The following is a 25,710-nucleotide window of genomic DNA, read 5'->3' on the forward strand; positions in this document are numbered from 1 at the left end:
TTGTTACCTCTCGTTTGGATTACTGTAACACGCTCTACCTACGGTTGTCTTTGAAAATGATCTGGAATCTTCAACTAGTCCAGAATGCAGCGGCCCACCTCTTCATGGGTGGCCGTGGATTTGATAGTGTTACACTTCTTTTATGGTTGTTGCACTGGTTGCCTGTTTGCTTCCAGGTCAAATTCAAAGTGCTGGTTCAGTTTGCAATCCCTATGGGCTTAGCTCCTGTATATCTCTGGGATCACCTCTATCGGCCGGTTGTATCCCATCCTGTGAGGTCTTCTCAGCTGGCCCTCCTTAGTGTCCCGAGCCCTGGTGTAGGACGTGGTGCCTGGGCCCATAGGAGGGCCTTCTCTGTGGCCACTCCTCTTCTTTGGAACACTCTTCCCTGCCAGATTCGTTCAGCCCCCTCCTTAGTTTCTTTTAAGGCCCTTCTTAAGACTTACCTGTTTCGCCAGGCATTCAACCTTTAATTTTTTTAAATTGGTATTGGTATTGTTCACCACCTAGAGTCTTTAGAGGAAGCGGTATATAAGAAATTTTAAATCAATCAATCAATACTCTCATCTGAGAACCCACAAGTATAAATCCTTTCTGTGTGACAATATTTATCAGAGTCAGGACTTCATGAACAAAAATGGAGGCCAAGAGCACTGGTAACAATGTTCTAACTTGGCTCTCAGAGCATGGTATCAGGTAGGGCTGTACAACTTCAGCCCTCCAGCTGGTTTTGGACTGCAACTCCAATCATCCTAAGCTTAAGCAGCCAACAGTCAGGTATGATGGGAATTGTAGTCCAACATCTGTAAGAGGGCTGAAGTTGTGCAATCCTCATCTAAGGGCATATGATTGCTCAAGCTAAGCAGGTCTTGGTGCGATCAGTGCCTGGATGAGAGAGCCATGTATGCCAGCTTTGGAGATGGGGCCATAACTCAGTGGTAGAGCATCTGCTTTGCATGCAGAAGGTCCCAGGTTCAAACCTGTCCTGTCCTGGTAGGGCTGGGAAAGACTTCTGCCTGAAACCTTGGAGAAACCACTACCAGTCAGTGTAGATGGATCAATGGTCTGACTTGGTATAATGCAGCTTCCTATGTTTTTACAATAGGAAGTACTGAATAAGAACAAGAACTTGAACACTCTGCAGACTGTTCAGTACTATCTGCATCTTTCCCCCTCAGAGGCCAGCCCTCCCGGTCTCTCTTTCCCTTCCTTGATGAGAGTGGTAAGGTTTGTTTGATCCCTCCCTATCCCCACTTCCCTCACTAGGTTGCATATTATCCAAACAGTGCTGTAGATTGAAGTTAGGTCATAAAAGTGGTGGATGTGGGGAAGGGAAATGGAAATAATCAGCAGAGTGGAAGCTGGAAACACTTTAGAAAGGCTACCACGGGTGAATGAGGACAACTAGGATGATCAAGAGTGTAGCTTGGCAGCCAGCCACCTAACATTAACTGGAAATGTATGCAGCCCTGTTCATATTTTTGCACCAAAATAATTCCAGAGTCTGTGCCAAGTAAACACAAATTCTTTGCCCTGTAAACTCAAAACTCTGCACTCCAGTTAAATTCTGAATATTGTCGTCTTAATGTTTGCTTGTTTTTTCCAAAACAAATCTGCTCAGTTTGCTTTCTTTACTTTGAACATGAGTAGGGTTGTCGAATAACAACCCAGAGATCCTGCTGATACCCTTAAAAGTTATGAGACAGTGGAAGAGGTTTCAGCTACTGCACCTTTGCCCAGGCAGGCAAAGGACTCCATTGGACTCCACAGTCAGACAACCCTAAACGCAAAACATTTGAGTTTGAGCAGAATTTGGAGTTTCTCCCCCTATAGAGCAATATGGATTGAGGGGGTTAAGGTGCAGGTGAAAAAGAAGTGGTAGAGGATGGATGGACAGGGAATTAATACAACACACTAGTTGGGAATAACTAAGCTAAGATCACACACACCCTTTTCTCTGGGACCAATTAATCTAGAACACTACCCACCTACAGCTCTGTGCTGGCAATCCTTTGCACTATTTCAAATCACATTCAAACCATTAGCATGCTTTAAAAGACTGGCAGTAGTCCGGTCTTAGCTATCCTGATTGAAAGCACAAAACAGTTAAAATAAATATGCTAGGGGCAATTAATTTGCATCAAGTTAATAAACCTTGGCCTACTTATAAGATGTGTTCTTTGTGGCATCTTTAATTCAACTCTGAGTATACCACTGAGAAAGGGCATGTTACCATAACCAAAGCAGTGATAATAAGCTCTCAGGTTCTTATAGTGAAGAATTCCCTGCGTGCGTGCACTTTCCCCTGCTCTTGATGCTCTTGCTATTCACTGAGAAAACATGAGAGACAAGGATGTCCCAGTGACTAATTTTGTTTTCATCTAGTTTACCGGTAAATACCTCTCCTTTTTCCTGCTTTGCTGCATGGAATCCTTGAATCTCCTGCCATTGGCAGATAATGTGAGCTTTTGGGCTAATTTATTGCCATCTTCTTTGGCACCCAAGCCTGGCCACTGCTAATACAGACTTGGGGAAGGGCCAGCCCCCCTGCTGTATGGATTGTGATGCTTTCAAGATTGACGTTGAGGCCTGCACATCAAACGTAGCTCTCACAGGGCCTCATATGTCTTCTTGTGGCTTTCAGATCCTGCCCTTTAAATGTTGGAGGTTTCTTTTCTTTTTCTTCTTCTTCTTTTAAACCTCTTGATTTTTATTTTATTTTTGCTTTGGCTCCACTGCTAATCCTAAATAAATGTCAGTTTTGGAGGATCAGAAGAAATAGTAGTGGCTGTGTTACAAAGGGAGGTTTACAGCAAGTTTTTAAAAGTCTCTAGCTTTTTCTCTTCCACACACCCTTTGCTCCATCCTTTCCCTGTGCCTCTCAGTAAACTGGCTGCTTAGCTGGCTATGTGAGTGGCTGTTTAACTCCCCACCCTCACACATGCGCAGAGAGAGAGAGAGAGTTTGTTTCAGGGTTAGGTAAGGACAAGCATGTTTTTCAGGCACCTGAAGATTCTACTTTAGGGCATTTTGGTTGTTGGTGTAGCATACTGGCTAAGAGTGTGAGTGAACTGGATGTCTCCTGCTTTGAATCTTACTCAAGCCATGAACCTACAAGGCACTGTTTGAAAGCGTTCTCTTAGGATATGCAAAGTTACGATCTCTCTCTTCCTCTCTCTTTTGTATCCTCTGCTTCTTGAATGGTCTTTGATGACTGGTGGCTAAGATGTACTGCTGCTTGAGGAGGAGGCTGAAGGAAACAGTTTGGTAGTTTGATGATAGATAGCCCAATGCAAGAGAAATGAGATTTTTCTTCATAAGAATTTTCAATAGTCAGAAACTGGCTTACACATGGCTACTTCTCATGTGATGAGTGGAATATGTAGCAAGGATCTCAGATAGGTACCAGTCTTTCTACTTCCTTACAGAGCTGGGTCTTATTTGACGGTTTCCATTCTCATGCAAGCAGTGCTGAGGAAGAGCAACAGTACTAGCCAGTATTCCCAGGAACTGCTGCAGGGGGCACAAAGATGTGCCTGCCTAGGCATTAGCTGTAGCTAATCCATCTCCACTATCTTTTAACCATCCTTCGCCCACCATTTTATAATTGATTGAAGAAAACCCACAGCATTCTTTGAACTCCAAATCACTATTCTTACGCATAGCTGTATGTCCCCAGTGGGTCCATATCCTTATACAGTACTGACCAGAAATTCACTGGGTGGAGCGGGGACAAAACAAAAAACCCACACACACCACATAAAACAGCTTGATGTTTTTAAGCATGTGTCCTACCACAAAGACCAGACTTTCTGTGTGTAAAAGTAGCCAAGAAAACTGCCAGGGTTTGTTTGAACCCTCATCCCATCTCTAAGCCTCACCCTAATCCTAACCCTAACACATGCTCTTCCAATGGAAGAGTTTTCCCACATTTTCCAGGAACCTAATGGATTTTTCTGGGCTTTTCTGTTTTTTTCATAGCCTGGGTGAGGTCTGGAATCCACTTGCGAAAACAGCGTGTTTCTATCTTTTGTGGTTTGGTCTGGGAGTTTCATGTCCATCAGTGAGTTCGTGAGTCAATCAGGTCCAAGCAGCTTTATATTATAGATATTTAGTAAATTTCAGGATTCTGGAGAAATGAAGCAGGATAAATTTTAGGGTGGAGGACACAAAATTTGCCAAAAAAAAAAAAGTTCAGGCTTGGTCAAGCAACCATATATCCATCCATATATATATATATATATATATATATATATATATATATATATATATATATATATACACACACACACACATACACATACACACACACACACACACACACACACTTATACCATCACATCATTCCCTGTGCAAGGGAAATGGCAGCCAGCAAGAGCTAGCTGCCAGGAAAAAAGTGGTGCTCAGGGGCAGAGACATCATTGTGCGAATGGGTTTAAAGAACCCAGGCTGCCAATGAAAAAGGCCCCCCAAAGCCCCCATGTTTGTGACATCACGCACACAGGGGCATGGCTCGGGCTCTAGAGAGCCCTGAGTGAGCTCTCCCCCACCCACGCCCAGACTCCGGAGAGCCCAAGCTAGCTCTCCCCCATTCATTTCAGGCAGCGCTTGCTGCCTGAAAGCATTTGTTTCTCTTTCTCTCCCTCACTGGAGGGAGAGAAAGGGAAATAAAGTCTGTCAGGCAGCAAACGTTGCCTGAAATGGATGCGGGGAGAGCTTGCTCGGGCTCTCCGGAGCTCAGGCGTGGGTGGGGGAGAGCTCATTGGGGGCTCCCCAGAGCCTTAGTCATGCTCCCATGCACGTGACATCACATGTGCAGGCTGTCACTAGGGGGGGCACCGGGTGGGGCCAGACACTGGCCACCGTTCAGATGGCTCCACACCTGGTGGTTCTTCAAGTTTTGCCACTGATGTTGCCCACAGAGGCATGATATTTTTCTGTAATTAACATATAAACACATAAATGCTGCTGCTGCTACAACTGGTAAACCTCCCACCTCACCCGTATGAGCCTGAACACTTTCAACAATTCACCCAAATTGATGAAGCCACCCCCACCCCCAATTTTGCTTCCTGAAGAAAGGATGGCAAAAAGTGGGGAGGTGGTTCTGGTCAGTGCAGCATTTCAGGCATCATTCTTTGGCAGCTGCTTAAAGGCAGCTATTCCCTGGGGCTTAGCATTACAGTGTCCAAAGTTGAAAGGAGCTAGGTGCCCTTCTGCTTCTGGTGTGTTCTGTTGGAAGATATGGAATGAGAATCCCCTAGATGATGCACTCTCCTCTCCTTGCCTTCTGAGGTTAAAGCCATAAAGTTGTGTGTTTTTAAACTGAACTTTAAGATTCTGGTGCTTTGCCTGTAAGTTTTATATGCACATTTTTAATTTATTGATTATAATTGTCATAAGCAGCCTCGAGGGCATGAAAAGCTAGGCCAAGCATGTTTCAAATAAATACGTCAAGTGCTGCACTGCTCACAGCTCCCTGGCAGCTCTCAAGCATGGCCAACCCATTTTGGAAGAAGGGTGGATAAAACTTAATGATTTAAAAATAATAAAACATAGATTTTATTTTAAAAATTTTAATTGGACTTTTGTTTTTAAAAAGAAGTAAAAAATAATAATAGTTAAAATTAAATCTCATCACAAACATGATACACCAACACTCTCAGTCTTCTAAAAATTAATGAATGATTATCACACACATTGAGTGACCTACCAATTAAACCTGGGCATTCATTTCAGTTTCATCTCATGAAAATGACTCTAGTCTACCTAGCAGTGCCCAGCATCTATCAGCTCTTGCTTTAGAAAGCTTTGGACTTAACCAGACACAGGCTGGATAATAGGGCAGTTTTGTGGTGAGACTAGACGAAGGTAGAGGAGTTAAGACAGAGACACAATACAGGATAGGCAATCTTGCAAGTGAGTCTAGTTTACCAAATTCCCAAACTAAATTATTTATCTTGCTAATTCCCTAATTAGATTGTCTATTTTGATTGATGTTTAATAAATGTTAAGTGTTTTGCATTAGAAGCTTGCGGTCCCCGTTTGTACTGCTCACGCCTACGAAGAGGTTAGCTCTAGCTGCCAGGATCCCACAGTAAAACATGAGAGTCCAGCCCCACACGTCATAGCAGCAACCACATTAATTTTCAGGGGTCCCCTATGTGTGAGACGTCCCAATGATCAAAGCCATTGGGAGGCTCACACACAGAAACATTTCCAAGGGATCCAGAAAATCAAAACAACCAAAGATCATGCAAGTGAACCTGGCTGCTTCCTTCACAAAAGACATACTTTGGGGCATGTAGTTTAAAATATGTTTGTAAATGCAATATTATTCTTGCAAGCACAAACAAAGGTTTGATACTAAACATAGATTTCAATTCAAACTGGCTTCCAGGCAAGCTATGGGGCAGTGACTGCTTTGGTCGGCCTGATGGATGATCTCCAATTAGGAACTGACAGGGGGAGTGTGACCCTTTTGGTCCTCTTGGATCTCTTGGTGGTTTTCAGTACTCTTGGACATGGTATCCTTCTGGACCGCCTGAGGGGGTTGGGGGTTAGGCACTTCATGGTTTTGCTCCTACCCCTCAGGTAGATTCCAGATGGTGTCACTTGGAGATGGTTGCTCTTCAAAACAAGAGCTATGGAGTCCCACAGGGCTCCACTCTATCTATCTCCAGTGTTTTTAAACAACTACATCAAACCACTGGGAGAGATCATCAGGAGATCTGGAGCAGGGTGCTATCAATATGTATTTGTTTATTTTATTATATTTGTACACTGCCCCAAACCTTTGTCTCTGGGTGACTTACATCAATATAAAACAAATTAAAACAGGAATTAAACCCTTAAAATAATTCAAAACTACAAGTCTAGTTAAAGGCTTGGGTGAATAAATGTGTCTTTAAAAACCATTTTTTAAAAATTGTCAATGATAGGGAGGCTCTTACTTCAGCAGGGGGCACATTCCAGAGTGTCAGAGTGGCAACAGAGAAGGCCTATCTTATGTAGTCCTCAGAAGAGCTAGTGCCAACTGCAGATGAACCTCTCTAGATGATCTCAAAAGATGATGGGGCTCATAGTGAAGAAGTTATCTTAAATACCTGGGACCAAAATATTTTACGGCTTTATGGGTTATAACCAGCACCTTCTGTTTTGCCCAGAAACATCTTGGTAGCCTGTGCAGTTCTTTTAATATAGGGATAATATGGTGTCTTCAAGATGACCTGTAGAGAACCAGGCTGCTGCATTCTGTACCAACTGCAGTTTTTGGATTACGTGCAAAGGCAGCCCCACATAGAGTGCATTGCTGGAGTCAAGTCCGGAGGTTACCAGAATATGTACCCCTGTTCTGAAGTAGCTTATCTCAAGAAACGAACACAGCTGGCGTATCAGCCAAAGCTGATAGAATATGCTAATGACACCAAGATCTATTTTTCTATATCAACTTTGTCAGGAGATGGCTTAACCTCTCTAAATGCTTGCATGGAATTGGTAATGGGCTGGATGAGGGAGAATAAACTGAAGTTGAATCCAAACAAGATGGAGGTTGTTGTGGGAGGTCAGAACTTAGAAAGTGGTTTAGATCTGCCTGTTGTGAATGGGGTTACATTACCCCTGAAAGATCAGGTATGTAGCTTGGGAGTATTTCTGGACCCAAATCTTTCCCTGATATCTCAGGTTGAGGCAGTGGCCAGAAGCACTTTATAGCAGCTTCAGCTGACATGCCAGCTACGTCCATTTCTTGAGACAACTGATCTTAATACAGTGGTGCATATGCTGGTAACATCCAGGCTTGACTACTGCAATTAGGGATGTGCACTAATCATTTTTTTATTCGATTTGTACCTGAATCAAATCCTCCCCTGATTTCTTTTGGGTCCAAATCCTCCCCCAATCACCCCAGATTCAATTTGTACCCAAATTTTCCAAATCTGAATCAATTTGGGGCAAAAATGGGGTTCTGGAGCCAAAGAGTGGGGTGGGTGGTACTGCCCAATGGGTGCAAGGAAACTACCACCCAAATTTCAAAGAAATTGGGCAAAGGGGTGATTTTTAACAAGTTTTTAAAGTTGGCATGTCTTTGTGGCAGAAACAGGGCAGAAAAGGGGTTTCAGGGGCAGAAGAGTGGGTCAGGCGGTAGTGCCCCAGTGGGTGCCTGCTACCATCCAGATTCCAAAGAAATTGGTGAAAGGAGTGGTTTTTATTTTTTCCCCTGAAGTTTGCGTATCTTTAAGCTTCCCCCCCCATAGGGAATAATGGGGATTTCAATAGCCCCATAACTCCACTTGGGGGGCAGCAGGGTGGCCCACAGCAGGTTGTGGTGTAGTGCACATAGGGTACCAACCACCCCCAAACCCTCAAGCCCATGGGGTGATGGGTTTTGTTGTTTTCAGTGTCTGAGGTGTTCTTCTGAGAGTAAATTCTTTAGTAGGAAATTAGAGAATCCACTTCTCTGAGCAAGTACCGTATTTTACGGACTATAAGACGCTATGGACTATAAGACGCACCTTAATTTTAATCCAGTTTTTCAGAGTTTTAACATATTAAACTGTTAAAACACATAAGACGCACCTGAATTTTGGCAGATATTTTTCGAGGAAAAAAGTGAGTCTTATAGTCCATAAAATACGGTAATAACTGGGGATTTTCTTTCTTTTTTCTTTTTAAGAGTGGGAGTGGGGTGCGTGAGGAGATCCTTTGGAGTGACAAAACAAGAGAACTGCTTATGGACAGGGAACGAAAGGGAATCCTGTGGTGAGCCAGGAAGGAGGAAAGAAAGGAACTGGCACACCTCCAAAGAAAGAAAGAAAGAAAAGGAAGAAGGATGTGGAGGGGAGGCGAGCGCTCCTCCAGTGAGGGCTGTAGGATTGCACAGAAATAAATGAATCATGATTCAGCTCAATAGGCTTCCTTTTAAGTAAGTGACTGCTCTCTCTACCTGCCCTTTGCCTTGTAGTAAGCAAGTGGGATTGCACATAAGTAAATGAGTTAGTTCAATGGGCTTCCTTTTCAGTAAAAAGTGCATGAGAAAGGGTTGGTTTCAGAAACTTGCTCAGCTGCACTAGTATGAGTCTCTGGCCAAAGTAGCAAATTAAAAGGGGAATGCACAAAAGAACCCCGGTGGAGAAATAATAATAAAACCCCTTCGATCTCCTCCCTCTCACTCCATCTCCCCTCCCCTTCTGTGCTGACAAGGCCCAAGTTATATTGGAAGCAAGCGGGGGGAGGTGTGGGATTTGGGATCTGTGGGGAGGAAAGGAGGGGAAAGCCGAGTTTTCTCCCTGCCTGTTCCGCTCCCCGCGGTGAGGGGGTGGAGGAAGCAAGCATGGGCAGGTGGGGTGTGTGTGCAAAGAACTGCCCATACTACAACATCCTGCAACACATGAACGCTGTTGCAAGCCTCCCTACATTGGAAAAATACAGCTACTTTCCTGCAATGCTATTACCACGATATTGGGCCAGAACGCTTCATTAAAATTTGAAACAAAGCATCAGAAATATGGACGGCACCCTGCTGACAGTACAGCAAGCACTGTCGAAACACAGGCAATACGGAGGGACACTTATGGGACACGTGGCAGTGTGTCATCTGGAAAACGTCCAGGGAAATAAAATAGCAGTAACTCCCCAGAGGTGCTGGGCCAGAGCAACAGTTCGGTCCCCTTCACAGCATTCTCTCTCCTCCTGGGGACTGGGGTGCAGCACTGGGACTCAACCTACCAACTGGAGGGCATGATGGATCAGCTCCTCTCCCCTACCTGCTGCTAAGAGTCTGCTGCTAGGAACTAAGAGTTCCTGCTGCTAGGAACTAAGAGTTCCTGCTGCTAGGAACTAAGAGTCAGAAATAACGGGCCAGAAGGCAGAGACAAAAGCAGGTTTACTGCAAACAGAAAGCCAGGTTTCTGCCACAAAGAAAGCCAAATTCTGCAAACTTGCCAAGACGACAAGTAATGCAAATTTTATTCATGCAAACTATCTTGCAAGTGAAGCCATTTTTCTCTCCAGAAACAATATTTTTTTGAAAAACAGTCAATGCCATTGGGAGCCGAGAATCTACATTTTAAAAAACCACACAGTTTGACAGCTGTAATTCTGTCATTTATGAATTATGCAAACTAGTATTAATTCACTTAAGTTATGTGCTGTTTTGACTATTTTCGCACAGAAAATGATCAAAATGGTTCATGTGGACCAGAATGGGGACGGTGAAGGAGAGATGGGGGCTTTCATGGCACTGGTGGACAACAACCGTGAAAAAGCAATAATGGTCCCTTGCAGTGGGATGGAGAGCTATACAAAGATCCGTAAAGTGAGACAGAAATATTTTAAATAAATAAATGAAATAATACATTCGTGGGTACAGAAATATCTACAAACAGGGGGAATGAAAATTTTCTCCATCACTGTGTCAGCTCAGTTTCCCCCCCCTCTGCTCCTTAAATAACACAAATACGTGTTTCAGAATCTAACAATGATTTCCCCTTTAGCCCTCTCCAATGCTGCATGTCGAGGTGTCTGCCTTTTTCTTAAAAGCTGCACAATCAGTTCCCTGCCCCCCACCAAAAAAAATCAACCAACACCCATTCAGGAAGAAGGCTGCATTATTAACACCAAGTCAGCCAATTAGCACTGTGCACAGTCTCTTCAGAGTCAGACCAGAAAAACTGGTTCCCTCTGAACTCTTATGTTTGAAGGAAGTTTGTACTGTATATCTGCCCCAAATGGGGTGAATGTGGTTCCATGGTGAGCTCACTGTTCAAATGATACACATCTGGATTCATCCTAATTCTGGGCTTGGCTCCCTGGTGGCTTCTTCAGCGCTGCTGAGCAGTATTCCCTCTAATTTTTACCACCAGTGAGCGGAAAGTGTTTTGTTCTGGGTGGCACTATCAAGGCAGTGTGCGCACATAACTCACACACACAGGAATCAATTTATTTCCCCAGGCCCCCAGAAATAATTTTTTTACCCTTTTTGACGCCACCTCTGGTCTCTCTGGGCTGCCGGGGGAGGGAGAGCTTCCACCCATCTTCCTCCCTCCATCCTCCTCTGGCAGGAAGAGGCTGAGGCCCAGCTGTCAGGGAGGGAGGAGGCGGAGGTGATCTGGCAGCCCAGCCAGGGAGAGGGGGAAACGGGGTGCCAGGCAGTTGGGTGGCGGTGGCGGACGCAGCAGAGACTGCGTGTCCGCCAGAAATAGCTGCACAGGGGCCTGGAGGTTGGGGCCTGCCTATGCACATGCGCACCTTAGAGGGAAGCCTGCAGCTGAGGCACTGCTTTCTGCAGTCAGCTGGAAGCAGAATTTAAACAGTGGTTCCACAGGGCACTTAATCTAGCACTATATTATCTGGCAATGCCTGATTCCATGGCCAAGATTCTGCCATAATGCCATAACTAGGAAGTAAATCTCATTCAGCAAACGTTCCCTACAAGTTTGTTGAGAGGTTTTCACCTCTGACTGCTTCCTATGAGCCTAGACAGGGAATTTCTGATTACAGGAGGACCTCGATATTCATGGGAGTTCTATTCTGAGGTTGTACTATGGATACGAAAACCACGAATATCAAGGCATTGTATCAATGGGGAATTGGGGGTTAAGTTTCTGGTTGCTGGGAAAATGCGAAAAAATGCCAATTTCCAGCCAAGTTTTTTTGAGGGGAGGACATAGTCAGAAGCTCCTTACCATGCTTCACTGCTCCCCCCACATCACGCTGTGCCCCTGGAATGCCTGAAAACTGTCCAAATATTGGGATTTTTTAAATTTAGTTTTTAAAATGGGAGCCATTTTGTGGACCTGAGAAACAAAATGGCAGCCAGAAATGTCCACCTCCGACCTGTAGATACACAAGGTTATGTTGTTTCCCCCCCACCACCATGTATGGCGAGGTTGGGCGTCTTTTACCCAACCTCGGATATGCAAATCTGTGGATAACAAGGTTTCCCTGTATTTGCCCCTTGATTCAGTTTCTGTTCTCAGATGGGAGGAGCTTCAATTGAGAGTTTAATCTCACACACATCCCTTCCCATTTTCTTTCCTTTTGAAATATGTTGGCAGCCCTATGCCACTTTTGGCCCATCTGTGTTTTCATTTGGCTGGGCTACCACTGAAGGACTGTTGGCAACCCAGCCCCCAACAGAATATATATCCATTTGCTTTCCATAATATTTCCAAAGACAGAATTTGGACTTCCTTGCGAAGAAGTTTGGGCTTTTATTGCAGAACAGAAGCAGCCCTGGCGACACAAATTCTGAACCAATAAATGTAGGAGCATTTATTTGTTTGTTTGTTTGAAACAATACATTGGCCAACATGGTGGGCAGCCCTGCATCAACATTAGCAATCTGCCGAGACTGCTGCACAACTTGAAAGGCAGCCCCAATGTGTATTGTGACAGGGCTGCTGCAGAATGATTTACAACTGCTTCTGGGCAGTCACACAATGCTGTTTGCATTGTTTCCAATGGAAGGAGCGCATCAGGGCCAAAAGTGGCATTGGGCTGCTGGCATATTTCACACAAAAGTAGAAGAAGGTGGGCATGGTGAATGAGATTAAATTCACCCTTCAAGTGTCACCCAGTTTGTTTGTTTTTTACTCTAGAAACTCCCTGCACTCAGAGCAGCTTTCAAGTCAATTTAAGCCCATAAAAATCTAGATAACAAGCCTACATCAGCAGCAAAGATAAACATCTTTTGAAAGCCAGTAATCAACTTACAAAATAGAACAGCAAGCAGACTGAATCATCCTTAGGCCACATATGAAGCTGCCTTACATTGGCTCAGACTGCTGGTCCATCTAGCTCAGTATGATCCATGCTAACTGGCAGGGGCTCTAGTTTCCAAGATTTCAGACATGGGTCTTTCCCAGCCCTACATGCCAGGGATTGAACCTGGGACTTTCTGCATTCAAAGCATGTGTTTGTGTTCTACCACTGAATTACAGCTTCTCCCTGTAGAGAGGTCATAGACGCTTTTACAAACAGATCCATCTCACTCCTTTTTGGGAGGGCCAGGAAAGATATTGATTGTGGGACTTCAATAAGGGTCACCCATGACCGTAAAACTCTCTAGCTTTAAAGGCCAACCTGATCCAGGGTATGATTGTCTTTCAACCCCAGACTCCTTATAAGTTAAATATCCTTATTATAGTGATTTCATTTGCCAGTAATTCTAGTTTCTATCCTTAAGATAGCTTGCTTAATTTTTGTCTCACCTCTCTAGAACATATACCCAATATTCACTGGCTGACCTTACTTCCCCCTTGTACTCCTGCCTTGCAAACCTGCTCTTTGGATACAAATTTTACTTGACCTTTGACTTGTGAAGCTTTGCTCCCTCTGTGAACTGTCAGTGTTCATGGAGACTGGGCCTTCTCCGTTGCTGCCCCTGGACTTTGGAATGTGCTCCCTATTGAAAGAAGAGCCTCCCCATCTCTGTCAACTTTTTAAAAGGCAATGAAGACACATTTATTCAGCAAAGCGTTTAATTAGATTTATAGTTTTAATATTTTTAATATTGGGTTTTTAATGTTTTCAGTATTTTAAATGATTTTAATTGTTAATTGATTTGATGTTTTAAATTATTTTATTTGTAAACCGCCCAGAGACGAAAGTTTTGGGCAGCACAGAAATATATTAATTAATTAATTAATTAATTAATTAATTAATTAATTAAAATGATTAGATAGATCTCCTGATTATATACAATACCACATGGATTCAGTGGTTTTGTAAATTAGACTGGATGAACATGAAAACCATGGTTTGCTCCAATGAACATTTCAGCAGGAGAGAGTTGTGTGATTACTCCATATGCACCTTTGCAAAGAAGATACTGCATTTCAAAAGGACAATCTTAAGACAGTCATGTTTATTAATAATAATTATCATTTTGTTGTTATTGTTATTATTATTATTTATTACTTTATATTATTATTACTCTTTATTACTTTTGTTTGTTTATTATTACTTTTCTATGTAAACCACTTTGAGAACATTTATTGCAAAGTGCTATATAAATATCTGTTGGAGTAGCAGCCTTTAACACTCATCCACTAGAGCAAGTGCCAGATCTTCTAGCAAGAACAAAACTCGACTTAACACCAAGCATGCAAATCCTACAGTGCCAAAGGCTCTTCCAATGAGAACACTGGAAACACTGAAATGCTGGTGTTGAGAAAGAAGAAGAATCATGGGGGAAACAGCAAATGAAGAAACAGTGTTTTTTTCACTCACTTCCTGGGCTTTCCCTCTATGGTTTCTGCAACATGGTATCCAGGCTTACACTTGTAACAGCAAGCAGAGCCCACATCATGATTTCCTTGCAGACATCGGGGCGTCAGCAGCTTGGCATTGGCGACTGGCTGTGGAGTGTCACACTCCAACTTGCAGTAAGCTTCTGGGAGTGACCAGAGGCCATCTTCCAGGCAGGTCAGCCACTGACTCATTCCTAACACAGAAAGAGATAGAGAAAGAAGCAACATCCACTAAGAATATGGGACAGAATTATACAGGTCACGGAGGGCCAACAGGCAGCCCAAAGGATGCATTCTACTAGGGATGTGCACGGACCGGTTCGGAGGCCATTCTAAAGGCCTCCAGACCGGTCCGGACACGGGGTGGTTTGGTTCGGGAAGATGTGGTGGGGGGTTCCAATAAGGACCGGGGGGGGGGCTTTACTTACCCCTCCCAACAACCGCGCCGTATTTTATTGAGCAATCGGGCAGCAGGATATCTCCCTGCCGCCCCCTTCAAAACCCCGCTCGGCTGGCGGCCGCCCCCTTCAAAACCCCTGCCGCCCCCAAGACCCCTGCCGCCCCCTTCTTGCTAAATCCCTTCCCATTGCAAGAGGGCGGCAGGAGCCATTTGCAGCCAAGCCGGCAAAGGGGACGGCAGGGAGTTCTCCTGCCGCCCGATTTCTAAAAGGAGCAGTTCCTTTTAGAAATTGGGCGGCAGGAGAACTCCCTGCCGTCCCCTTTGCCGGCTTGGCTACAAATGGCTTCTAAGAAGCCTTTTGCAGCCAAGCCGGCAAAGGGGAAAGGGACGGCAGGGAGTTCTCCTGCCGCCCTCTTGCAATGGGAAGGGATTTAGCAAGAAGGGGGCGGCAGGGGTCTTGGGGGCGGCAGGGGGTCTGAAGGGGGCGGCCGCCAGCCGAGCGGGGTTTTGAAGGGGGCGGCAGGGAGATATCCTGCCGCCCGATTCTGTATACAAAAGGAGGAGCCGCTGAGCGGGGAATGAAGCAGGCAGCAGGGAGATATCCTGCCGCCCGATTGCTCAATAAAATACGGCGCGGTTGTTGGGAGGGGTAAGTAAAGCCCCCCCATCCTTATTGGAACCCCCCACCACAGTGCCGGACCACAGCTCCACGGTTCCGTGCACATCCCTACATTCTACTCTGACCTGTCCCTTTCACTCTTCACCCTGCTAGACGAGTGCAAAGTGCAAAGTGTGCCTTTCTACCAGGCATCTGCAACATACATTATCTGAAAGGTGCATGCAAGGTAAGAAATGATGTTACTCTTCTCACTTGCAATCTGGTAAAGGAATGGTTCAGCAGGGGCTGGTGGGAAATCCTGCACTGCTTCTTACCTTACTGGTGCCTCTCCCTTGAGGAGGTCACCATACATGCTTCTGAGGGGGAATCTGCCCTCAAGTAACTTGGCTTAGGAGAGTGAATCTACCTCAGATTCAATATATACTGGCCATCCCTGACATAGGTGGACAAAAGTCAATGATGCCCAGAAGCCTTTCCAAAGAACCAACTGTTTAACACTTCATTTATAAGCTACCATGTCACAGTCAGAGCTGGATGTCTTGAGTGTAACATCCAATGGGTGAATTTGCTCATCTTCCCCACAAAGACATGCACAAACGTGTGTAGAGCTTGTGCACTGATCAGCACAGGGCAGAGGTGCAAATTTCCCCTTCAGAAGTTACTGTACATGGGAAGTGCAAATACAAGTTGTGAAAAGGACATGATGCCGTATCTGTTTGGTGCTTCAGTGTATCGCCCAAATTCATTCCAAGAGACAATGCTCATCAAAAAATGGCAACATACCTTGAAGCTTTGCTGGCTTGATGCAAGAGAAGAAGCACTGCTTCAGATAAGTGGTTCCTTTAGGACAGAAGAATTCTGCATAAAGCACGTGTGATTGGTCGGGAAACTGGCAGTCAATGGGGTCACAAGTCACAGATCTGTCCCACTGCCCAGAGTTACAATGCAACAGGATCTCTTTCTAAGAAAAAGAAAACAAAGAAAAAGACACCTGATCACAATTTCTGTTGATGTGTGTTTTAAAAAATAATGATTGCAATGTGAAAGGTGCCCACAGTTCAGAGCCTTAATCCTCAATTCTTGAAGAGAATTGAAGCTGCCAGTCTGAGTAGACAATACCCAGCTGCCAGTCTGGGTGGACAATATTGAGCTAGATGGACCAATGGTCTGACTCAGTATATGGCAGCCAGGGGCGGAGCCACCATTGGGCAAAAGGGTTCAAAGAACCCAGGCCGCCCACCAATCAGGAGCCGTGAGAGCAGCCCCAGACACACACCCTGTGTCTGACGTCAGATGCGGAGGTGTGACTCTCCCTCAAAGACTGCTTACTGTAGTAGCAGCTTCCCACACAATTGACTGGTTGGCTGCTTCAGATGGAGGAGCTTGATCGCTTCGCTGCTCTTGTTCCTTGCTCAGCGGAAACAATGGCTGCATTGCCTGCGAGTATTTGACCCGGGCTGAGCAGGGCCTTGGAAGAGAGCCCTTTGTGTTTGCAGGAACTAGAGAGTGTTGTGTCTGCCTGCGAGCGTCCTCCGTCTGCCTCCCCCACCCCACTGCTACTGCTTCTTCTATCCACCTCCCAAGCTGCCCTCCACTCCCTTCCTTGTCTCCTTCCCCCCGCCCCCGCACGCTTTGTTCTGCAATATTAGCATAAAGCTGCCATTGATCTCCCGCTTAAATAATTACACCCAAAAGAATGGGGGAGACATTAAAGAGTGAAAACAAGGAAAAAAACAAAAACCAGGAGGCAGGAAGAGAAGGAGAGAGCACAAATATACTCTATTGCTTCATTTTCAACGCCAGCCCCCGCTCTCACATACACATTATAGGGGCAGGCTTGGGTCTCATTCCACAGTTTAGAAATGTGGGGAGGGGAGGCAGGTGAAAAAAAAAAAGCCTGTTCTTATACTTTGTTGTTGTGCACGTGGGGTCAGGTACTCTCTTTCCCACGCCAGTCGTGTTCAAACCCAGATTGAGAAGTTAGGGGCCACACGCTTTGCCTGATGAAAGACACGTGGTCTGAGCAACAAAACCTCAGCGGAGCAGAAGGAAAAAGGGCTTCGTGGTGGAAGTGTAGTAAACGGCCGGCAGGCAGAGCAAGCCCTAATATGCTGAACCCCCAACCCACTGTAAAGTTCATTTCTATGGAGCTGGCAGAAGAGAAGGTAGTACTGATGGATCCGACCCTCCACTAGCGTGTCCATCACCCTGCCCACAAATACAATTTGACCTCACAAGAAGTCTTAGGAAATAATCACAGCCTTTCAAAAGCTACTTGCAACTGTGTCTCACTGCAAGTCGACGCTGGGACTTCCCCTGTAAACACGCGTAGTTTCAGTTCTCCATACACAGATACAGGCAGGCGCACACACCAGGCACGCTCTCTGAGAGAGGGTTACTGCACTCAAGCAGCGGTGGCGACTTTGCTCTTTAAATTGGTCTCAAAGCAGATTACAGCTGATTTCCCATGTGATATTTCCCCTTCTGGCTCCTGACGGAGTTGGGGAGGCGGGGGGCAGAGAGACCAGAAGAAGGAATGGGGAACCTTGTTGTGAGCTTGGCCGACTGTGAAGAAGCGCCAGCGAAAAAGGGAGCCTCTGAGAACTTTTCTGGACCAGGCTGCAAATTCAACGGGTGTGACTTTTCGTTCCCAGGGCGAGCAGCTGGTGTACTTGAATGCCCTAAGGGAAGTTATGGAACACAAGATCGGCGTGGTGCTTTTTACTGGGCAGGGATGTAGCTATACAGTAATTGAGCAGATGGGTGTAACCGGCAAGCACAGCTTCCCGAACAACCCCTCTCCCTCCGCTCTGATTTTTTCTACTGAAATCTTCCTTCTCTTTGCCTGCAAGACCACACCCCTGCATCTAATGTCAGATGCGGGGGCGGGGCCAGGGGGCCACCTCCGTGACCGCACACAGGCCGCCAGCAGCCTGGCTCTGCTCCTGATGGCAGCTTCCTATGTTCCTAACAAGGTACCTGTTTTGAGTTGAAGAAGAGCAGAATGGCCAGCAACACTAGCTGACATCCAGACTAATCTTCTGCAGACATGCCATGTTCTTCTGTTGTGCAAGAGAAAAGGGATGGTTTTCGTCAATCTCCCCTTTCCTTAGCAGCAGTCTATATCTCCCAGAATAAATTTCCTGAGGATCCCCCAACTCTCAGAGATCATTTCAGGAGGGACGAGTGGATGCAGAGGAAAGGAGACATCTCCAAAAACTACCCCTCCCCTCTCAGGCAACAGAAAAATCTGGCTTGTCCATAGGAGGCTAGTCCCAATGTCAGTCCTTGTCAGCCACTGACTGGCTTCCACACAAGTAAGGAGGAGTAAGACACAGGAGTAAGACACAGGCAAAGCGCTCTTTTAACCTCCTCTTTGCTGGTGTGAAGAGCACCAGAAGTTCTGGCAGAGATGTCCCTTTGTCATTTACTTCAGCTGCACACTCTGAGTTACAGGCAACGTGCTCTTGGAAAGCAACAGAACTGAAAAGTAAGGGGAGGTGTGATGGGATCAGAAGATGGAAAGCTCCATGGAGGCTGGATTGAGCCTCTGAGCGTCCAGCCAGCTTTCCATCATTTACAACATCAGATAACCTGACAGTAGTCGCTCATAAAGACTGTTTGTTGTCTTTACCCCCAAGCATCATCTTTGCAGTTTCCTCCCTTATACCTAACTGGAATCAGCAGCAGAAGCAATTGTGTGATTTACTGTATATTAGCCAGGAATGCTGGGTGGTTCTCAGCTAATGGCCACATTAGCAGCCACATACAAGACTGCATTTAGTTCATGGTAAAAAAAAAAATTAAAAAATGAAAATGCAGTACCCATGAAATCCACATGCTCTGCCAAGAAAAGCTGTATTCAGCAACCTGTATAAATGATTGAGCAAATCTGAATGCCTCTAAATTTGTATAATTGACTTCACAATTTTAATGTTTTGCCTAATTTATTCTGGTTTTACCATTTGTGCTCTGTGCAAGGAGTTACGCCAGGCAATAAAGCCTCCTCAATCACTGGAAATTTTATTCAGCCACTCTTTTGCCTTCTGAGATTTCATCAATTGTTGCCCAAACATTTTCAAGCAGAGAAGAAACCTTTTTCTTAAATGAAAGTTAAAATACTCAGGAAGCTGAATTCTGCACCCATCTCACCCCATAGCATAAGGCAAAACACACTGGGAGGGGAAAATATTGTCTGAATTGCCCTAGATTCTTATATCCTGTCCAACGGTCTTGGGCACAGTGGCTGACATCCTAACTAATGAACCATCAGTGCAACAGGAGAAACACAGGTGCTTCTAAAAAGTAGTGGAAACAATTTTTGTCAACCTCCCCTTGCCACAAAGCACTCTGGACCACCCAAAAATATGTCCCCAAAAATATGACCCTGAGCATCGCACAGCCCCCAGGAACATATTTTTGGGTGACACAGAAGGTTTCGGGGGGAAGGGGAGGATGATGAAATTCACACAGACACACCAGTGCAGCATTAGTCCGGAACTCTAGAAGCACTGGTGCTACACCAGGCCTTCTCTTGCTGCATTGGTAATTCATTAGTCAGGATATCGGCCAGTTTTCTGGCATGCCCTCTGGTGAAACTCAACCAAGCACTTGAAAGTGCTAACTTGTGTTAGCTAACTGAGCAAATAAGCCCCTTTCTAAAGTGGCAATTGTTTAGCAGGGAGAGAGGAACTGGCCCTATTCATCCCCAGCACAGCACCCCTCCCGTGGCTGTTGCTGGTTTCTATCTTATGTTTCTTTTTTAGATTGTGAGCCCTTTGGGGATAGGGAGCCATTTTATTAATTTATTTATATATCCATGTAAACTGCTTTGGGAACTTTTTGTTGAAAAGTGGTGTATAAATATTATTTGTTGTTGTCATCATCATGTTAGCAGTACCTCCAGAGCAAGGGTCTTTTTCTGCAATGATATTTTCCACTTGACTGGCAAAGGTAGATATGTTAAATAAGGCAGATTTATTTTGCTTGGCTTGATCTTGTATTTTTATTTAAAGCAAAAGGGACACTTTGTTTCACAGTAACACATGGTATTAAGTCACAAGAACCACTTCTCAACCCAAGCTGTATCTATCCACATATGGATTAACTGAAGGGCTGTATGATTAATAATGCAGTTTAGAGAAGGGTGAAAGAATGCAGTGGGGCACCAACCACTCAACTAGAACTACCTGATTTACTCAGGCTTTTCTGCTGTAGTCAGCTCTTCCAAGCCACTGACAGCATTTCATAATTGTTGGTCAAGTATCCCTTTAAATTCTTTTCAGCCATGCTTCTTCCTTTCCTACTATTCAGTCTTTCTAGTAGCAGAATTTAATTTAAAGAAACCAGTAGAACTCTGGTCAGCAACTATTTTGGCCAAAGGACCACTCTGAAAACCAAACAAGGGTGAGCCAAAGTGCTGGGTCCTTTCATTCCTCCAATTTGCCTGCTAACAATTTATGTTGCTGTAGTGACCAGACTCCCCTGGGTAAACTCCAGGGTACGAATATGTGAAACGATTCAGGTACAAAATGATTTGTACCTGAATCTGGCTGATTCGGGTGATTTGTAGACAAAACAACGATTTGTAGACAAAACAAATCACCCCTGTCCTCAATTGCCCAGATTCGGGTACAAAACCGAATGCAGTTAACCATGCCTTAGTCACGTCAAGGCTGGATTACTGTAACGCGCTCTACGTGGGGTTGCCCTTGAAGAATATCCAGAAACTGCAGTTAGTGCAAAATGCGGGTTTTATCTGGAGGTGCCCAGTGGGAGCACATCACACCCATTTTGAAAGAGCTGCACTGGCTACCAGTTTGTTTCCGGGTCCAATTCAAGGTGCTGGTTTTGACCTTTAAAGCCCTTAATGGTTTGGGCCCAGGATACCTGAGGGACCGCCTGCTCCAAAGGGTTGCTGCCCGCTTGACGAGGTCATCTGAAGGGGCTCTACTCCAGGTGCCGACAATGAGGGAGACTCGGTTGTCGTGCACGCGGGACAGGGCCTTCTCTGTTGCTGCCCCCAGACTCTGGAATGCGCTCCCGGTGGCTATTCGCTCCTCGGTCTCCATCACAGCTTTTTTTAAAAGTGTAAAATCGTGGCTTTTTGCCCAGGCATTTATTTGATTCTCTGCTGCTGCTCTTTATGGTCTGTATTGCTTTTATGCTTTTGTTTTAAATTTTTAATCAGATTTGTTTAATATTTTTCCCCACTTAATATTTTAATTGTGTCTTTTTTACCATCTTGTGTTTAAATGTTTTGCTGTAAACCACCATGGGATTGCTTTAATGAAAGGCGGTATATAAATTTAACAATAAATAAATAAAACAAATCACCACAGATTCAGAACTGAAAAATTTGACAATTCGGACCTCCATTTTGTGGCCAAAGTGGGTAGGGTGGTAGTGCCCAATGGGTGGAAGCTACCACCCAAATTTCAAAGAAATTGGGCAAAGGGGTGATTTTTAAAGGATTTTTGAAGTTTACATATATTTAAGCTTTTCCCCATAGGGAATAATGGGGATTTCAGCAGCCTTAGTTATAACACCCGGGGGGAGGGGGTGGCACAGCAGGTTGTGGTGGATGGTAATGTCCAATGGGTGCAAGAAGGCTACCACACAGATTTCAAAGGAACTGGGCAAAGGGGTGATTTTTAAAAGATTTTTGAAGTTGACATGTCTTTGTGGCAGATTCAGGGCAGAAGAGTGGTTCAAGTGGTAGTGCCTCAATGGGTGCCTGCTACCACCCAGATTTCAAAGAAATTGGTGAAAGGGCTGATTTTTAAAGAATTTCTGAAGTTTGTGCTTCTTTAAGCAGTTTCCCCATAGGGAATAATGGAGAATTTCAGCAGCTCCATAACTCCACTTGGGGGGCACCAGGGTGGCCCAGAGCAGGATGTGGTGTAGTGCACACAGGGTGCCAACCACTCCTAAAATGACAAGTACATAGGGCACTGTGCTTTGTTGTTTCTGAGGTGTTCTTCTGAGATAGGTTTCTCTGGTAGGAAATGATAGTGGATTCAGAAATTCTTTAAAAATCACCCCTTTCACCAATTTATTTGAAATCTGGCTGGTGGCAGGCACCCATTGGGGCACTACCACCTGACCCACTCTTCTGCCCCCGAAACCCCTTTTATGCCCCGAATCTGCCACAAAGACATGAAAACTTCAAAAATCTTTTAAACATCACCCCTTTGTGCAATTCCTTTGAAATCTGGGTGGTAGCTTCCTTGCACCCATTGGGCACTATCACCCACCACAACCTGCTCTGGGCCACTTTGGTGCCCCGCCCCTGCCGGGGAGTTATAACTAAGGTTGATGAAATCCCCATTATTCTCTATGGGGGAAAGCGTAGAGATCCGTCAAAAATCCTTTAAAAATCACCCCTTTGCCCAATTTCTTTGAAATATGGGTGGTAGCTTAGGAACATAGGAAACTGCCATATACAATAGTGAATTAGACCATTGGTCCATCTAGCTCAATACCATCTACACAGACTGGCAGCGGCTTCCCCAAAGTTGCAGGCAGGGATCTCTCTCTGCCCTCTCTTGGAGATGCCAGGGAGGGAACTTGGAACCCAGATGCTTTTCCCAGAGTGGCTCCATAACCTAAGGGGAATATCTTACAGTGCTCAAACTTCTAGTCTCTGTTTCATATGCAACCAGGACGGACCCTGCTTAGCTAAGGGGACAAGTCATGCTTGCAACTACAAGACCAACTTTCCTTCCCTCCTTCTGATCCTCACAGCAAGAAGTGACAAGCCATTTTTCTGGATGCTTAAGCCCAACGAGGCAAACAGATTACCCCTAGGGAGAGTCCACTTGCTACTTGCAGGCTCTCATCCAATGGCAGGGTACAGCTTCCTTGCACCCATTGGACACTACCACCCACCACAACCCACTCTTGGCCACCCTGGTGCCCCCCATGGAGCTATAAAGGTTGCTGAAATCCCCATTATTCCCTATAGGGGAAAACTTAAAGACGCGCCAACTCAAAAAATCTTTTTAAAAGCACCCCTTTGCCCAATTTCTTTGGAATTTGGGTGATCGCTTCCACCCATTGGGCACTACCACCCACCTCACTCTTTTGCCCCCAGGACCCCCTTTTTGCCCCAAATCAATTTGGAAAATTTGGGTACAAATCGAATCTGGGGGGATACGACGGGGGGTTGAACCCAAAGCAAATCAGGGCTGATTGAATTCGTGTACAAATCGAAATTAAAAAACTAATTTGTACACCAGGTGGGTGGGACCAAGAGAGAGGTTGTGGGGAATTCTGGGAACAAGAAGGGCAGTCTTTGCTGGAGAGAAGCGGGAGTTATCTGGTGCAGGCACATCCTCAGACATGCATCAGCTATCAGTTTTCTCATGTGTAGGCTTGCACTTGGAAGATTTTTGTACTTATCCAATAGCAAAATAAAGAGAGTTTTCCCTGGGATTCCACCCCAAGCCCAGGGAGGGTCAAGCTCTGTCATTAAGGAGTTGTGGTGGCAACCTTTTGAACCTACCGATATTAGAGAATAGTTTTAGTAGAAGCTGAGGCAAGCAGCTCAGCAGGGATGATTCAGCATTTATTTCCCTCACATGAGCTTGCACTGAAACAAAGGCTTTAATCTGCTACAGTTGCTGTATCTGCCACAACCCTCTTTGCCTCCAGTTTGGCAATTTGGGGCCAGATTCAGAATCGCATCTCCAGGGGTCTCCAATTGTCGATTCCTACAGTAAGGTATATATCAGTTTTAGGTGTTTCATCTTGCATTATCTACTGAACCTTGACTTCTGAATTGTGGCTCCGCACAGCTGAGGAAAAGTGAGCCACAGCATATGGATCAAGGGAGCACAGTGAAGATGCAAGATGCAAGTTGAGCAGCAGACAAAGATCAGAATCCAGTGAGGGCTGGCAGACAAGGCAAGTCAAGTGGAGGTGACTAGGGATGTGCATGGACCGCCGGACCAGTTCGGAGGTCCAGCGGTCGGACCAGTTCAGAGGCAGGGGGTACCCTTTAAGAGCAGGGGGGTACCATTACACACACAATCCTGCAGTGTTTCCCCAGCCAGCGCTGTCTCCAAAAACATTGATGCGGGGCTGCTGAGTACCTCCTTGCAGCTCGGGTCAGCATCATATTGGAAATGGCCGCTGATCAACATAACACAATGTTATATACATATAGATGTATCTTTTTAAAGCAACTAAAACATTACATATATACAGATGTATTTTAAAGATTTTTTAGCCTACTTTCCTTAAGGAAAGTAAGCTTATGAGATCACCTGGCTCTGTGTGTGTGTGTGTCCCCTTATCAACTTCACAACGCCTGGACCAATATGAACCAGATCAGGTACAGCTGTAGGGATACATAGGGACACTTCAATGGCATAGTTTGTGATAATGTCATCCATCCTGATACAAGATGGTGGATGCATAAACTTTTGAGGCACAAGTGGGCTAACTTGTGAACAGCCTAACTGATTTGAACCAAATTTGCTACAGCTGTAGAGACACATAGAGATGCCTAAATGGCATGGTGTGTGAGGATGTCATTCACTCCAGTTCAAGATGGTGGACACGTGAACATCTGAGGCGCAAGCGGGCTAATTTGTGGACTGTAACCAATTTAAACCAAATTAAGGACAGTTGCAGTGAGTGAAACACAGGGACACCTCAACGGCGTATTGTGATGAAGTCATCCCCTCCGATTCAAGATGGTGGATGCATAAACTTCTGAGGCACAAGTGGGCTAACTTGAGAACCACTTAATCGATTTGAACCAAATTTGCTGCAGCTGTAGGGACACATTGGCATGCCCTAACAGTGTGGTGTGTGATGATATAATCCACTCCAATTCAAAATGGCAGCCACGTGAATATCTGAGGCACAAGCAGGCTAATGTGTGGGCTGCCTAACCCATTTGAACCAAATTGGGTACTGTTGCCATGAGTGACACACAGGGACACCTCAATGGCAAAGTTTGTGATGATATCATCCACACCAATTCAAGATGGAGGATGCATAAACTTTTGAAGCACAAGTGGGCTAACTTATGAACTGCTTAATCGATTTGAACCAAATTTGGTGCAGCTGTAGGGACACATAGGGACACCTCAATGGCGAAGATTGTGATGATGCCATCCACCCCAATTCAAAATGGCGGACATGTATACGTTTGAGGCTATTTTGTTTGAGCACTAACGTGTGGATAGTCTAACGGATTTGAACCAACTTTGCTACAGCTGAATGGACACATAGGGGTGCTTCAATGGTATAGTTTGTGATGATGTCACCTACCCCGATCCAAGATAGTGGACATATGAACATTAGATGTGTAAAAGATCTAACTTGTGGACCTCAATTTGCACCAAATTTAGTCCAGATATAGAAATAGTAAAAGGAATGTAGGCTGGAGTGGGGGGCACTTTTGAAGGGAATTTCAAAATGTATTC

The 25,710-nt window shown here is 45.1% G+C and overlaps 1 protein-coding gene across 3 annotated transcripts in view; it reads right to left on the bottom strand.

Moving 5' to 3' along the window:
• PAPPA2 (pappalysin 2) overlaps positions 1–25,710 on the bottom strand; it is a 263,647-nt gene that overhangs the window by 84,007 nt on the left and 153,930 nt on the right. For all 3 annotated transcript variants that reach the window (XM_053248611.1, XM_053248609.1, XM_053248610.1), the window contains 2 exons: positions 16,055–16,232; positions 14,233–14,446 (listed from right to left, as the gene is read on the bottom strand). In XM_053248611.1, the coding sequence (XP_053104586.1) occupies positions 14,233–14,446; positions 16,055–16,232 (392 nt within the window). The remainder of the gene's footprint in view (positions 1–14,232; positions 14,447–16,054; positions 16,233–25,710) is intronic.

Source organism: Hemicordylus capensis, chromosome 4 (genome assembly GCF_027244095.1).
Source record: "Hemicordylus capensis ecotype Gifberg chromosome 4, rHemCap1.1.pri, whole genome shotgun sequence".
NCBI classification, from domain to species: Eukaryota; Metazoa; Chordata; class Lepidosauria; order Squamata; family Cordylidae; genus Hemicordylus; species Hemicordylus capensis.